Source organism: Lontra canadensis, unplaced genomic scaffold (assembly GCF_010015895.1).
Source record: "Lontra canadensis isolate GAN:19392208 unplaced genomic scaffold, GSC_riverotter_1.0 scaffold43, whole genome shotgun sequence".
Lineage (NCBI taxonomy): Eukaryota > Metazoa > Chordata > Mammalia > Carnivora > Mustelidae > Lontra > Lontra canadensis.
Window position 1 is genome coordinate 10,020,533 of NW_022631037.1, and position 12,343 is coordinate 10,032,875.

Consider the following 12,343-nt stretch of genomic DNA (forward strand, 5'->3'; position numbering starts at 1 on the left):
GGTGGGCACGGTCAGTATCAGTCTCACGGTTACAGATTTGAGCTCCACATTGGATGCAGAGACAACTTAAAAAGTTAAAATCTTTTAAAATAAAGTAATTCAAGTAAATTAAAAGGGAAAAAAGAAGAGAAGAGAGAGACCCCCAAAGGAGAAGAAAACCTGAGTGTCGTTGAGGGGCTCCGTGAATGAATGAATCCGTGAATGGGGGATGTGTCAGTGAATGGGCAGAGAGGTGAGTGGAAATAGACGGAGCCCTCGGTCCATCCCCGGCCCCGCCCATGCAGGTGAGGAGGGGCTGGTTGGCTCTTTCCACGGCTGACCACACCCAGGCCAAAGTGCATTTTCCTCCCCATTCGCAGGAGCTGAGGCCAGGCAGGTCCTTTCGGCTTCCTCCTCCGCGGCAGCACCACCTGCCTCCATTCCTGGCAGAAAGGGCACCAGGGAGGCAGCGTCAGGCTGGCGACCTGGGGGCCCCAGGTCTGCGGCGGCTCAGGAACCCATTGGTGAGCATTTCCCTTCCTTGGCTGGGTTCCATTTCCTCATCTGCCCTTAAGCAGTTTGGCCCAAAGTGGTGGTTCTCAACTTAGGCCACACATTCGAATCAGCTGGGGACCTTTTAAAAATGCCAGGGCCCAGACAGCACCCCAAGGCAACTATGTGGGACCCAGGCACCCATGGCTTTTAGCGTTTCCCAAGTGGTTCCAATGCACTAAAGTTTGAGAATCTGTGACCTCCTGGGCCCCCTCCACCTTTCTGATCCTCTGTCCATTTGTCCTGTCTTCTGTCACTGGAGGGTTAAATGAAATGTGAGAATCCTCCCCTGGTTCCTAACCTTGGCACCCCCTGGAGGCAGCAGCAGCCCTTTTCCGGGCTTTGCTCAGCCCCATGCACTCTTCACCAAACCTCCTGTTCCAGTGCCCCCAGCCCCCACTGTCTCCATTTTTATGTTTGAAATCAAGGGATATGAGATCATGGGCAAAGCAGAGTCTCCCAGGTATGGGCTGGGGTCTTCCTGTTTTCTTGGCACTCGCAGCTCTGAGGAAGGGCCTAGGAGAAAAGGGAGAGAGAACTGGGTAGGACAGAGAGCCTGCTTGATCCAAGAACCTAAGTGTTTGGCTTTTCCTATCCTTGATGTAGAAGCTGCTAACCTTTTCCAGTGGCTGAGCCTCCTGGGGGCGCGTTCCCTTGGGTAAGCACTCTTAGCCACCAGGGTCACCTGCTGGACACAGCTTGAGAAGGGAGGAGGGAGCCTTGAACTTTCCTTGCATCATTCCCAGCACATGCCACGGCAGCCCCAAGAGTCTTAATTTGCCCATCTATAAAATAGGCATCCCCCTGCCCCATCTCACCGGGCCAGTGACCACATCGTTGTTTCACTGCACACAGATGCACGGAGCTTTCAGAGGTGTTTCCTACGTGGTTGGAGCTTTGTGTCCATTCGAGAGGGAGTTCTGATCTGACGAACAACAGAGCTGACCCATGGCTGAACCCCAACAGGACAGGAAGGAGGAGCCGGCAGGTGAGTCAGGAAGACCTGTTTTCCACGTGGTCCTCAAGGATTTGGGTAGGTACCCGAGGAAGGTACGGGGGGATGCTGCCGTGGGTAGGGGCAGTGGCCCTTCCCAGCTCTGCTGCCCAGGAAGTCAGGACAGAGCGAGCAGACCCAGTGTCCTTGAGGGGGAAGCAAGTATCAGCACCTGTGCTAACAGTAGTGGCCAGTCAGTGCCAGTGCTCACTTCTTTGCTTCTTAATACCTTTCGAGGTAGAGATTATTAATCCCATTTTCCAGATCGGAAAACTGAAGCTCAGAGAGCTTAAGTAGCTTGTCTAACGAGTCACAGCTACTGTGGCAAAGGAAAACTTCAGACCCAAATAGGCCTCACTTCAAAGGGCGTGCTTTCTGACTTCTCCAAGACCTGGTCCACACACATGGGATCTTAATCCAAAAGGTTCATCCAAGAAAATGCTATTTTCTGTGCCAGGCCAGGCTGGCGGGGTGGGAGGGGCGGTCCCGTGCTCTGTCTCTGTGGGGTGAGTGGTGGAGGGGTGGGGAAAGCATCATTTCAGCTTGGGTACCAGAGACTCTGAGGGGCCTCCAGGGAGGGGGTTTGCTCCGTGGCCCAGGGCGCAGGGCGAAGAGGGGACTGCAGATCCTACCACCTTGGGAGGGGCTGGGGAGGGACCGGGCAGTGTGCAGAGAGCACTTGAGCCAGAAGCAAGGCTGGCTTCTTGGGCCTGTCATCCCAGCAGCTGTGCAGAACCCCACATTCAGAAAATGTCCCATACTTCGGATTAAATGCTCTGTGGTCGCTGGCTTGACTTTTAAATAATTTAAGGTTTATTTGAAGTCAGTCAGAGAAAGACAATTATCACATGATCTCCCTGATATGAGGAAGTTGAGAGGCAACGTGGGGGGGGTTGGGGGTAGGAAAGGAATAAATGAAACAAGATGGGATCGGGAGGGAGACAAACCACAAGAGACTCTTAATCTCACAAAACAAACTGAGGGTTGCCGGGGGAGGGGGTAGGGAGAGGGGGGTGGGGTTATGGACACTGGTGAGGATATGTGCTATGGTGAGTGCTGTGAAGTGTAAACCTGGAAATTCACAGACCCGTACCCCTGGGGCTAATAATATACTATATGTTAATAAAAAATTTAAAAAATTTATTTATTTGAGAGAGAGAGCCCACATGAGCAGGAGGGACGGCAGAAGGAGGGAGCAGATTCCCCACTGAGCAGGGAGCCCAATGAGGGGCTCGATCCCAGGACCCCAGGATCATGACCTGAGCCAAAGGCAGATCTTAACTGACTGAGCCACCCAGGTGTCCCCATTTTAAATAATTTTATCTTGGAGTCTGTTTTGTAAGTGAAGTCAGCCAGGACGATGGAGCATGTGCTGGGGAGAGCCTTGACCCCCGTGTGTGCGTGGCCCCACTCCCAGCCCACCGCCCCTTCCGCACCAGAGTTCCACCATCCCCTTCTGCCCCTGGCTGGGACTCAAGAAAGAGCTGGAGATGAGGCAGGCAAGGCAGGGGATGTTCCGAGGGCGACAGACAGGGCAGAGGCAGGAAGCTCTCCCTGCCCCCATCCAGGTACAGATGGGTGCAGGTGGGAGGTTGTGATTCCTGGGGGGGTCACCCATCTGCCGTGGGTTAGGAGTGCGGCTTGAGGAAGCCCTTTTGCACACCTTCCTTTTGCTCTGGGCTCCACTGATGGAGCTGGCTCTGGTCACATCCCAGTCCTGCCATTTACTCATGCGGCGAGCTCAAGCAAGTTACTTCACCTTTCAGCCTCAATTTTCTTGTCTGAAAATGGGAATGTCAACACCCCATGGATTTTTTTGAGAACAGTGAGGCTTCCCCCCCCCCACAAAATGCAAATCTGATTGTGACAGCCTTGGGCTAAGATCTGTCTAAAGGCTTGGTGTTGTTCTAGAATAAAAACCAAAACCTTTCACCTGGGCCAGTGCTTTCCAATAAAAATATTGGATTTTTAAAACCACATATTTAAAAATTTCCTCAGGAGGCCTAGGTGGCTCAGTCGGTTGGGCATCTGCCTCCAGCTCACGTCATGATACCAGAGTCCTGGGATCGAGCCCCAGGACTCAATCCATGTTCGGTGGGGAAACTGCTTCTCCCTCTGCCTTCTCCTCTCCCTGCTTGTGTATGCTCTCTGACAAATAAAATATATATTTTTTAAAGATTTTATTTACTTATTTGACAGAGAGATCACAAGTAGACAGAGAGGCAGGCAGAGAGAGAGAGAGAGGGAAGCAGGCTCCCTGCTGAGCAGAGTGCCTGATGCGGGGCTCGATCCCAGGACCCTGAGATCATGACATGAGCCGAAGGCAGCGGCCTAACCCAATGAGCCACGCAGACGCCCACAAATAAAATATTTTAAAAAACAAATAAATAAAAAATAAAAATGTCCCAGCCACATTTTAAAAAGTAGACAGGTGAAAATAATTTTAATATATTTACTTTGCTCAATATATCAAAATTATTTCAACATACAACCAATATTAAAAAAAATAAATTCTTCACATTTTTTTCCTGCCTTTGAAATTGTATTTTATGTATTTTAGTGAAATGAGTGTAACTCATTTCACATGACTGGCGGCTACCGAATTGGACGGCAGAGGCTGTGCGGCCCTAATCCCAGCATCTGACGGCTGCCTGACCCACCTCACGCCATCCCTCCATGCTCTCTGCCCAGCAGCCATGTTGGATGGTTGCCTTTCCTTCCTCAGAAGCTCCGCTCCATCCACACATAGGTTCCTTTTGCTATTTCTAGCCCTGGGAACCTCATCTTCCTCTTTTCCCCCTGGATCGGGTTAAGCCTACTCAGCCTTGCCTTCAGAATTTGACCCCCATTGTGTGCCTGGCCCTCGCCAGCCCCATGATTTAACTTCACATTTTCTTGAGGTCCGTTGATCAGGATCTCTCTCTCCTCTAGCTTGCCAGCTCTAGGACAGCGACCACTCTGGGTTTTTGTGGTGGTGGCTTGAACCGCATCCCCAGGGCTTAGCAAGGCACCTGGTACAGAGCAGGGGTCTCAGGGAGCAGGGCCTGTGAGACTGGGAAGGGCCTGGCCCCCAGAAAGGATGCTAATACTCACTCTCGTCTCCCTTCCCTCTGGTGGAGAATATTCCTTATAAAGGACTCTCCTGGAGAATTGGGGACACGAAGCCCTCAGTGCCCAAAATATTTAAGTCGAAACTTGAGTTAAGCACGCAGATTATAAATATTTCTTCCCCAGATTACATACCGCTTAAAAATAGCGTCCTGGCTCCTTTTCATGATTTGGACCGTGATGAGGGAAAATGACACTTCAAGTCTGAACATAAGTACTGCCCTTTTCGTGACTTGGCTTTTCCCTTGAGGAGGCGGAACTGGGGAGCAGGAAGTGGAGAGGGGGCATCACTGTCCCTGTTCAACTGGCAGATCTGGAAGAGAGAGGAACACTGAGATGCTGCCATTTCTCGCTTTTTAAGATTTGAGAAAGAGAGGGCGCTGAGAGAGCATGAGTGGGGAGGGGCAGAGGGAGAGAGAAGCAGACTCCCCACTGAGCAGGGAGCCTGATGCGGGGATCCATCCCAGGACCCTGGGATCATGACCTGAGCCAAAAGTAGACGCTTAACCGACTGAGCTACCCAGGCACCCCAACGCTTTCTTTTTCTAATTCTTTCCCAGGTGAATGTAAACAAGGCTCCAATCCACAGATGCCAGCTGACCCCGGGGATGCCAAACCTGAGGACACCCGCGTAGGTGAGGACTCAGGCCCGAGGCCCAGTGGCAAAGCCAAACACACCACTTGGGTTCTTCTCCCTTCAGTCAATACCCCTCCTTCTCAGGACAGTGTGAAGCCTCACTCCACACCACTGCCCCCCCCCCCCCCCACCCCACACAAAAGATGGTACAATTATCCTGACACTCAGGGCCTGTCACCTTGCAGTCCTGGGGAGGGATGCAGTAGGAATTACAGAATCATCTGCACGTCTACACAACAGTTTCCCGTCTACACAACAGTTTCCCGAGGACACAGAGCCCCAGGGCTCAACAGTTCCCTGAAGCTTTTCAAATAAGTTCCAATACCTACCAGGTACTGCTTGAGAGTGAAATATTTAAATATTTATTTTTTCAATCCTAGCCTGACTTCAAACTGCAAGCTTTTGGGTGAGTATAATGGGGTTTACATCGCAGAGCGTACAAGCACCCCAAGAAAAGACTCAGATAATTTGAAGCTCCTATACCCGTAAAAACCGCTGCGTGTCTACCTGTTACACAGTTCTGTGCTGTGAGAATGGATGACGCTGATTGAAAGGCTTTAAATCGGGTACTCTCTCTTTTACAAATGAACTTGCAGGTGATCTAGAGCTGGTGCTTAAAGTCAGAATTAAGAGTCCCAGAGAAAATGACTTCATTGAGGTTGAACTGAACAGAGGAGAGCTGAGTTATCAGAATCTCCTGAAAGTCAGTTGCTGCGAACTGGGGATTGAGCCGGAGCAAGTGAGGGCGGTCAGAAAGCTGCCAAACACACTGCTCAGAAAGGTAGGGTTTGCCAAGGGTCTAAATGCAGACGGGGTTCTAAGTGGGCAAAATTAATGTCCTGTGAAGCTCATCACTTAGCTCTTGCATTTCGAACATGAAAACAAATTTAAGCCACTGGGAAACTAGGGACTGTAGGACAGCCATGGTAGCTAGGTAATTTTCAATCTGGTGCTTTTACTTACTTGCACACCTAAATTCATGAATCCTTTAACACGGTCTGAAATACAACTAAGGCCCAGAGAGAAGACTCAGGTCAATGCACGTGGCCCCTTCCACCTCTGCAGACCTGGCTGGTTCACAGGTGGCCTGGTGCCGGGGAAAGGAAAGACTCACCCACCTTCATTTGCTTGCCACAGCTCAGCCTCTGTTATCTCAAGAAACAAAAAACTGTTTTGCATTTGTATAGATATTCCAGATTCAAAATACAGTTCTCTAATTTCAGAAGAAAAACTTCATTTCTTTGGGTATTACTATTTTAAAAGCTTTCAAAACGCCTTTACCAATTCTCACTGGTGTCATGGCTAATATCTTTGTAAAGGAATGGCAGGATGATTGTTATTTTCTGGACTTTTTTAAATGCCCTTTTCTGAATTTGAAATAATGTATATACAGTCACTGGTGCGTGATAATTTCTTAATGAGAGTTATAATTATTACTTAAAAAAAAAAAGCCCTTTTCTTCACCAGTATTGGTGTGGGACTACAGTCAGTCCCCTTAGGAACCTACAACAGAGACCAAAAAAAGAAAAAAAAGTCTCAACTGCTACTTTAGCTTACCATGACAGAGAAACCAATACAGAAATACCCTGAATTTAGGCAAGAACCAAAGATGCTGGCCATTAAGATTTTTTCATCTTAATAATCTCTCATGCTATCTATAAACCACCCTATAATTTCTTTTACACATTAAGGACAAAGACATTCAAAGACTACGGGACTTTCAGGAAGTAGAACTCATCTTGGTGAAACACAGCAGCTCTGAATTCGTCGAACACACAACATCCCTGACAGAGGCGGCCTGCTACAACACAATGCCACCAAACTGACCTATTAGAAAACCCCAGAAATGAAACCCCCGGTATCAATGTTTTATAAATAACCAAGACGGAATGCATGTACCTGTTTGCCAACTTCATGTGCATACTTTGCAAAATCGTTCCCTCGTCTCAAACTTCTCTGGGCAGGGAGAAATTGTCACATCGTTTCCTTTTTACACTTTGAAACTTGCCTATAAAATGGCATGACTTGCGTTACTGTTGAGGCCATTTTTAACAAACTACTTGCCGAATAGCCAAGGCACAGCCCACAGCACTCAACTCTGCTAATCGGATGGAAACAACAACAAAGTTGGCACTCTTACCAACAACTAGCTCAAAGCTAGACTCCTCCTATCCCACTACCGAGAGCTCTTCTGGGTCAACTCACCCAAACTCTTAGGTAAGATCTGCTGGTACTCTGGAAGCAGTCTGGAAGCTGGACCCCATTTACCCACTTAACCCTGTCCACGGTCACTTCTCTTCACAGCCATTATTCCTGGACTTGAATTCATGGAACTGAGCTCTGAAATACCGGAGCTCCTTCTGGCCAAGCAGGATCTTGTCTCCCCCAGCACATAATAGGCCCACCGCAGGCTGCCTCTGCAAATGCTCAGCACCTCAGCTTTGATGAAGGGTGGGGGAACACGCAAACACTACACTAACACTTACCTAGCCCAACTGTCCAAAGAGCAAGGTTTTAAACAGTGTGGGTACAGATGTACAGATCATCCCACTCAAAAATGTGAAGGGTGTGTGGGTGGCTCAGTCGACTGAACGTCTGACTCTTGGTTTCAGCTCAGGTCATCTCAGGGTCAAGGTGGAGGCCTGTGTCTGCTTGTCCTTCTCCCTCTGCTCCCTGCCACCCCCCCCCCACCGGCCTCTGGCACATGCTCTCAAATATATAAATAAAATCTTTAAATTAAAAAGAGAAATGTGATGCGTACATGAGACTTGAACCTGCAATTTGCTTAGTAGCCCTGGGCCTCTTCGGATGGAAGCACTTCTGGAAATGTAAGCTCCGCATCCACGTCACAGGTCTTTGAGAGACAGGACAGCCCGCTGACAACCAATTCAATGCAGTGCCGTTCCAGCGCCACAAGAGCCAATTCCCTAAGGTATTCTCAATTTTGTTTTGAATAAGGAAAACTTGGGGCAAGAGCTGAGGACCGGCTATTAATGGCCCCGAATCACCCTTGTGAGGAAGTGGAGTTCTAGGTGGTATTTTTAGGTGAATATGGTAGAATAAATTTGAAAAAAAATGTTGGGAGGAAACCCTACACTATGACAGTAACAGAACCTATAGTGTTGCCTCATGATCAGTTACAGTAATTGAATGAGGGCAGCAATATATCACCAGGCTGTTGAGCAAATTCTGTATCCGTTCAAATAAACATAGTACGCACCTTCGAAGAAATCATAAAAACGTATTTCCTGTAACATGAATAGTCTTAAGGCTGAAGATGAAGAGTAAAAATTGAAGCTTCAAGAGTAATTTTCATTTATACTTCATGCAGACACTGTGGAAACTAATTTCTGAGGAAGGTGCAATTCCACTGACTTTTATTTTAACTTAATGTCATTTTAAGATTTTTAAGTGGTTGAACTGAATCAGGTACTAGGACGCTTGTCCTGAAAGGTTCCAAAACACATGTACGTCGAAACAAAAAGGTGGAATGATCTAGAATTCTTAGTCATTCACAGTCTAACACTCATTTACAATGAGGGGACTGGTAACAGCAGCAGGGCCCCTTCTACCCTCAGAGCGGAAGTCCTTCCAGGGCCGCTCACAGGCCTGACAGACTCCACCAGGAGGTGGCGGTGTTCCTATTTTGCTCACTGACCTATCCCATGTTATCAGAACAGCAGCTGGCACACCAGCACTCAGGGCTGCAAAGAAAGTGGGTGGGGGAAGCCCTAAGCTCCCACTGGGGGCCACACTTGGAGATCAAGAAGTCCACTGCGGAGAGAGGTGATTTTTATGCACTTGCAAGTATATTTCTACTTCCAATCACTTCCCCCTTTTTTTAAAGATTTTATTTGACAGAGATCACAAGTAGGCAGAGAGGCGGGCAGACAGAGAGGGGGAGGCAGGCTCCCTGTTGAGAAGAGAGCCCAACGAGGGGCACAATCCCAGGACCCTGAGATCATGACGTGAGCCAAAGGCAGAGGCTTTAACCCACTGAGCCACCCAGGCGCCCCCAATCACTTCCCTTTTAAAGAGTGAATATCTAATGCTTCATGGTGTCCCTCATTAAGAGCAGAACAAGGCCAAAATGGCAGCCCCTCTGATCTGACAATCTAATTTGAACAGGGGTAGGACGTGCTGACCACCGGCCAGGAGTACTGCTCTTCTCACCCAGCAGTTCCCTTCCTGGAAGGGCGTGAATCTTCAAGAAACAGAGCAGCACAAAAGCAGCAGCTCCCTGGCTGACACCCAAATCCCAAATTAAAAGTATGTAAAGATAAAAATAAGTGATCTCACAGGGTGCCTGGGTGCCTCAGTGGGTTAAGCCTCTGCCTTTGGCCTGGGTCATGATCTCAGGGTCCTGGGATCGAGCCCCGCATCAGGCTCTTTGTTCAGCAGGGAGCCTGCTTCCCCCCCCCCCGCCAACCCCACCCCATGCCTATCTGCCTACTTGTGATCTCTGTCAAATAAATAAAACCTTAAAAAAAAAGTGATCACAAAGAAGACCTACACTTAGGCCCTGCTTCTAGCTTTTAAAGAACAATTAAGGCCCCAAATTTTGCGCTCAAGAAACCATACCTTTTACACCTGTCAGTCACTATGAGAGGGTAAATTTTTAAAATATGGGTATGCTTATATTTCTATTTTATTAGTTACTACCTACACCAAGACCTTTTCCCATTTTTTAAATTTAAATTTTATTAAGAAATACCATACATACAAAAGCACATGAACATACAGTTTAAAAAAGAAACCGCCCATCCAGCTTTAGCAACAAAGCATCGTCAGCAGTTCCTCTGAAGGCTGTTCCATGCCCTCCACGGTCTCCTCTCCCTCCGTCCCTCCGATGCAAGAGTAACACTGAATTTCACGTTATCATTCCCTTGCTTTTCTTTCATTTACCACAGATTTAACAGCTGGACTCTGACCTTCACAGAAATGGAACCACAGCGGATGTATTCTTCTGCAACTTGCTTTTCCAACCACCAAGATCCATCCGTGTTCACACGTGTAGCTGCAGCTCAGTCTGACTTCCGTGCAATTCCACTGTAGGAATGGGCCATGGAATCTATCCAGTGGACTGCTTAAGGACAGGCAGGGTCTTTCCAGTTTGTTTTTGTTTCCCTTTTCTTCCTATTACAAACAGTGCTGTTATGACATTTTCACATCCACGTCCTGACACACACGTGTGAGAGTTTCGCTAGGGTATGTATCTAGGAGCGGAATAGCCACAGAGAGGTTAGGGCACAGCCACTTAAGCCAAACTACTTCCCAAAGCTGTTGTTCCTGAAAGTTCTTCCATCTGTTGCTGTTGACAACTGAGCTACTTGGGAGGGCTGAGAAGAAACAGATCAACTATGACTCTCAAACTGCATTTTCAAAGTAGGAAATTTAAAAATCTGATACAACAATGAATAACACATTGACTTCTCTGCTTTGGTTTACTTGAAATGTATTTTTAAAAACTACATGTTAAAACTTAAAAGGGCGGTCTCCTAAATCTCAAATGTTTCTAAATATACGGAGTGAAAACAGCAAGATTCAGAACATATGGTGTACTTCATATATAAAAAAAGGTCTATACATATATGCTTATATCCCCCACCACCCACCTCCCTCCAGAAAGAATAACTGTTAACAGTAGCTCCTGGAGAGGAAGAACAGAGGGACAGGAAAAAGAGAGAGACCACTTAACACTTCTACTGTTGTTTTTTTGAACCATGTACAGGCATTACAATTATAACATAAAATTCTTTAAAAGTAGTCACCTGGGGTTCTTTCATAAACAACTAAAAATCAGTCTGAACTCACACTTGAAAATCAGCCCTGAACGAAGTCCCATCCCACAGAAAATATACACAATAAATTCTCAAGTGTTTTCCTTGTTTCATGCACTTTAATGTTTAAAATTATCCACACAGCCCATCTAAGATGCATTTTTAAAAGCACGGCATGAAGGCAAGCTCAAAAAACTCCGACCCTAAATTGTTCCGTCGTTAACATCGCTAGAGGCGGCTAACAACCTGTATGTAGTCCAAGTTTGCTCAGACCTTGGAAACAGGGTGGTTTGTCCTCTGTGGCACTAACTATATATATATAACTATATATATATATACTAACTATATACATATAGGAAATTTGTATGTACAAATTTGTGTATGTATACAAATATACATACATATATGTATGTATATAGTTAGTGTATATATATATATAGTTATATATATATATAGAAGAAACCAGACCGACTGCCTGCAAGTGTAATGTATAAGGAGAGGAGATAAATACCTAAGCTGAAATACTAGCTCATAACCTCAAGAAGGCAAGAGATGGATTTTAATCCAAACTGAAAAATACAGCTGACCCTTGAACATGAATTTGAACTGCACAGGTCCACTTATATATGGATTTTCTACAGCCGAGTATTCTAAATGTATTCTCTCTTCCTTATGATTTTAACACTTTTTCTCTAGGTTACTTTACTGTAAGCATACATTATGTAATTCACGTACAAAATACATATTAATCAACTATGTTATATAGGTAAGGCGTCTGGTCAACAGTACGCTATTCGTTTTGGGAAAGTCAAGTACATGTGGATTTGACTGAATGGAATGGGGTGGGGGAGGCGGCACTCCTAACCTCCCTCATTTCAGGGTCAACTGTAAATATACTATGATCTGTTTGAAGGAAAAATGTCTTAAAATGGGGGGAGATGCTACAGTCTTCCTATACTGCAGAGGGGAGGATGCCAGAGCAGCAGAAGCATTACTTGGTCCCCTTGAGACACACAATGGAAAGTAAGCTACCAGACCAGTACTACAGTTGAGAACTCTGGCCAATTAGAAGTTTATCCCATTTATTTTTGTTAATGAGCTTATTTAATTTCTTAACTTTTAGAAATACATGCTGAAATATTTACAGACTAAACAGTATGTCTGAGACTTGCTTGAAAATGATAGGAGGCAGGGGATACATACACACATGCACATACACATATAAAATAAGACTGGCCATTGAGTCTTACTAGTGGTGAGTTTTAATAGAGGCTAATTATACTGTTCTTTTAT

General features: G+C 46.5%; 2 protein-coding genes across 5 annotated transcripts in view; one reads left to right on the forward strand and one right to left on the reverse strand.

Annotated features, from left to right (window-relative positions):
* Nucleotides 1–469: 469 nt before the first annotated feature.
* ANKRD40CL (ANKRD40 C-terminal like) lies at nt 470–7,096 on the forward strand. The gene is made up of 5 exons (XM_032872055.1): nt 470–503; nt 1,387–1,519; nt 5,194–5,268; nt 5,867–6,051; nt 6,962–7,096. The coding sequence occupies exons 2-5, from the start codon at nt 1,480–1,482 to the stop codon at nt 7,094–7,096; spliced, it is 435 nt and encodes a 144-aa protein (XP_032727946.1). The 5' UTR covers nt 470–503; nt 1,387–1,479.
* A 2,849-nt stretch (nt 7,097–9,945) lies between these two features.
* LUC7L3 (LUC7 like 3 pre-mRNA splicing factor) overlaps nt 9,946–12,343 on the reverse strand; it is a 29,332-nt gene continuing 26,934 nt past the window's right edge. For 2 of the 4 annotated variants that reach the window (XR_004384322.1, XR_004384324.1), the window contains exon 12: nt 9,946–10,486. The gene's annotated coding sequence lies outside the window, so the exon portion shown is untranslated. Of the gene's footprint in view, nt 10,610–12,343 lie in introns of all 4 variants that reach the window. The other 2 variants (XR_004384321.1, XR_004384323.1) reach the window with 1 other exon arrangement.

Bases quoted from the DNA above. Each gene is read 5' to 3' on its own strand.
- ANKRD40CL (XM_032872055.1), top strand. From the start codon at position 1,480: ATGGCTGAACCCCAACAGGACAGGAAGGAGGAGCCGGCAG. The intron at 1,520-5,193 runs GTGAGTCAGGAA...ATTCTTTCCCAG, and splicing joins CAGGAAGGAGGAGCCGGCAG to GTGAATGTAAACAAGGCTCC. The intron at 5,269-5,866 runs GTGAGGACTCAG...ATGAACTTGCAG, and splicing joins ACCTGAGGACACCCGCGTAG to GTGATCTAGAGCTGGTGCTT.